This window comes from Apium graveolens, chromosome 5 (assembly GCF_009905375.1).
Source record: "Apium graveolens cultivar Ventura chromosome 5, ASM990537v1, whole genome shotgun sequence".
NCBI lineage: Eukaryota > Viridiplantae > Streptophyta > Magnoliopsida > Apiales > Apiaceae > Apium > Apium graveolens.
In genome coordinates this window covers 302,932,965-302,935,935 of record NC_133651.1, presented here as the reverse complement: position 1 = coordinate 302,935,935, position 2,971 = coordinate 302,932,965, and the positions used below count along the sequence as shown (strand labels likewise).

The 2,971-nt window shown below is 34.7% G+C and overlaps 1 protein-coding gene across 1 annotated transcript; it reads right to left on the bottom strand.

Moving 5' to 3' along the window:
* Nucleotides 1-1,505: 1,505 nt before the first annotated feature.
* On the bottom strand, nt 1,506-2,316 carry LOC141661125 (antimicrobial ginkbilobin-2-like protein). The gene has a single exon (XM_074468110.1). The coding sequence runs from the start codon at nt 2,314-2,316 to the stop codon at nt 1,588-1,590; it is 729 nt and encodes a 242-aa protein (XP_074324211.1). The 3' UTR covers nt 1,506-1,587.
* Between the last annotated feature and the right edge of the window lie 655 nt (nt 2,317-2,971).

Sequence of the window (2,971 nt, the reverse complement as noted above, 5' to 3'; positions counted from 1 at the left end):
AAAAATATTATTTTTTAATTATATTTTTTAAGCGTTTGTTTTGTTAAATTAGTGTAGTTGATATTTTAAAAGGAAAATGTTTAGTGTACAAAATTTGTGTGTTTTAATTGGAATGAACACCTGTAAAGAGAAAGAATAAAATATAATGACAATTTTAATAATGTGACAAAATTAAGGGCGGCAACCATCCAAGATGCTCTGACAAATCAAACTTCAAGTATGTTTTATACACAGTACATTCTACTCGGAAGATTTCGAGGGTGTCGAGCAGTTATATGTCTGCTTATTTACAAGGTTGTTTAGTTGTCCAACTAACTAAAGGCTGACAAGGAGACTTGAATCCTTAAACAATTTTCTTTATATATGATAATTTTACTTGTACCAAAGCTAAACAAGTAACCTAGCTTTAGATACCTTTGATTTGCAAGGATAAGTGGATATAAGGATTAGTAAACTTTTTACTAATGAGGCACCGTTTTAAGTTTGTTTAATGTACTAAGGTCATGAGTGATGACAAGTAGTTTCTTATAGTAGTCCAGCTAATTTGCACTATATACGCTGCTTTATGATGATTTTAGAAATTATAATTATATGGAACTAAGAATAGACTCAGACTGTATTCATCAGAAAAAAATTGAAAATTTAAGGATTTTACACTGGAGCTACATATGTAACATATCTATGCTTCTATGTACATCAAACCACATTCCACATATATCAAAAACTTCTTGCTTCAACTCAAACACCAACCATAATACACATTTACATGCAAAACATACCAAAAACACAATTTCAACAAAGTACAAACCTACCTGCATGAAATTTCTATGCTATGAAACAACAATTTCACAAATTTTCAACTTCAACTCTTCGCACTCAAAATTTTCCACCAACAATCTGAATCTAAACCATCAATCAGACGCTTTTAGAGCATGGCATGACAATCTGAAAAAGGACTGCATGAGCATGATACTGAAAATGCAAGATCAGGTCACGAACTGCATCTCTCTCCTAGCGCTTCAGCTTTCACATTCTACCTGTGTGCAGGGGCTGCAAGCCTTTCTGGTTTTTAGTAGCAGTTTCATTTTGTAAATCAATTTGAAATGTAGGAATGTAGGTAGTTTATGTACTGTTAAATGAATGAATACAACGGAAGATGTTCTTGGCCATGTGTCAGATAATAGAACTAAATCCTTCTTCTGGTGAAGAATTTTTTTTAAACCCCATTCAGGTCTAACGAACAAAATAAGAGTTGCGAGAAAAAAGAACATGAAAGGAGCTATCAACCTAATCATCACAAGTAAACAAATAAACGACCTTTTTGAAAAACAAAATGCATTATCACTACACAATTCTTTCAGATAAGAAAGGATTATAATTTAGAATGACGTTAGGCCAACTTCATTCTTGGGAGTGAAAAATATAATCTAATTTGGCCTTCTCATTACACAATTCATCAACATAGTCTTTTTATTAACAAAGCAACACAACATTATTAAATCAATACAAAAGAATCAAACATGTATCAAATACAACATAAACCCTGAACAACGCTTCCAGTTTGCATGAAATCCTCCTTGAAGCCTTTCACAGCTTCAGAAAAGGGTATACCTCATACCTTACATTGCAACTCCCGCCGAGGACTCTTCCACCTATCTTTTCCTGGGGTAAATTGTTATAAATTTGGTCGTCGAGACACTTCTTACAGTCATAGCTCGAAAGATCCCTTGTACATTGAGCTAACCCGTAAATCGTTGTATTCTCATCAATGGCTATCTCCCCTCTTGCGTATCTTTTTGAACTAATAGAAGCCTCTTGTGATAAGTTACCCAATAACTCACTGTTTCTCTGCTTAAAAAGATCCTGATTATTAGTTATGTTGTTGACATTCAAAAGGGAAACAACGACACTTTTGTCGATCTGACCAAAGAAATTTTGATCGAGGTACTTGAACATGCAATTGTCGTACCATATAACAGCCCCTTTGTTTCCTGGACAAAGTTTCCGGGCCTCAATACCAGCTTCGGAAATGCAGGTCAGACAGTCGAATGAGGACACATCCCCTCGACAAAGACCAAGCCCGTATACCTGCTGGCTAATGGAAGCTTGAGCATAGCCAGAGGGTTGGGTTAAGTAGTCGAGAAGGCCTGTGAGTTGGTTGAGGTTGAGCTCATAGGGAGTTCCTGCAGTAAAGTTTTGCGGGTTTATGCAATAGTAACTGAGGGGGTTAGCTGCAAATGCAAATGGTGTTTGGAGGAAGATAGTGAAGGTTAAAAGAGAAATAAGACAAATACTGATTTTATTGGAAGAAGGCATATTGATAGATTGTTTTAACAGATGATATGATTGATTATGTTAACTTTCGATTACATTTTGATGTATATATACTGAAGAACTGCAGAAGATTAATAGACTGTTCTCTATAGAAAACAAATTTGGTCAAATAATGTATGAGAATATAAATTTGTTTATTGTGATTAAGAAGAGGTAAAAATATTCAGACGGTAGCTCCTGAAGACATAATCAACATAAACGGAGTCATATTAACCTAAGAGAGCAAGAAACCTCAGATACTTAATAGTTAATACCAAATCAATTGCACAAGAAGTTTCTAAACATATAAGAGATGGGTGATTAATCCTACTAATCATTTATTTACTTTCAGCAAATTACCAAGTACTTTGTCAACCAACCCTACACCAAACTTTGCTTCAGTCCTGAAAATGGTAGCATCGCACTTGACCATTTATCATTATTCGAAGATCCAGAGAGAAGTCATTTGTAAACAGTCCTTGAGCTTGCTCATGATCTCAAGGATCCAATTTTTACCATTATTCGGAGCATACTCCTACAGTCCTACTCTTACAGGCTTGATCTGAATTCTATAGCTTGCTATATGGAGCCATTTTACACTCGAGCTACTTATCTAATATCTGTGCTTTTGTATATATTCCTACAAGATACATATCTG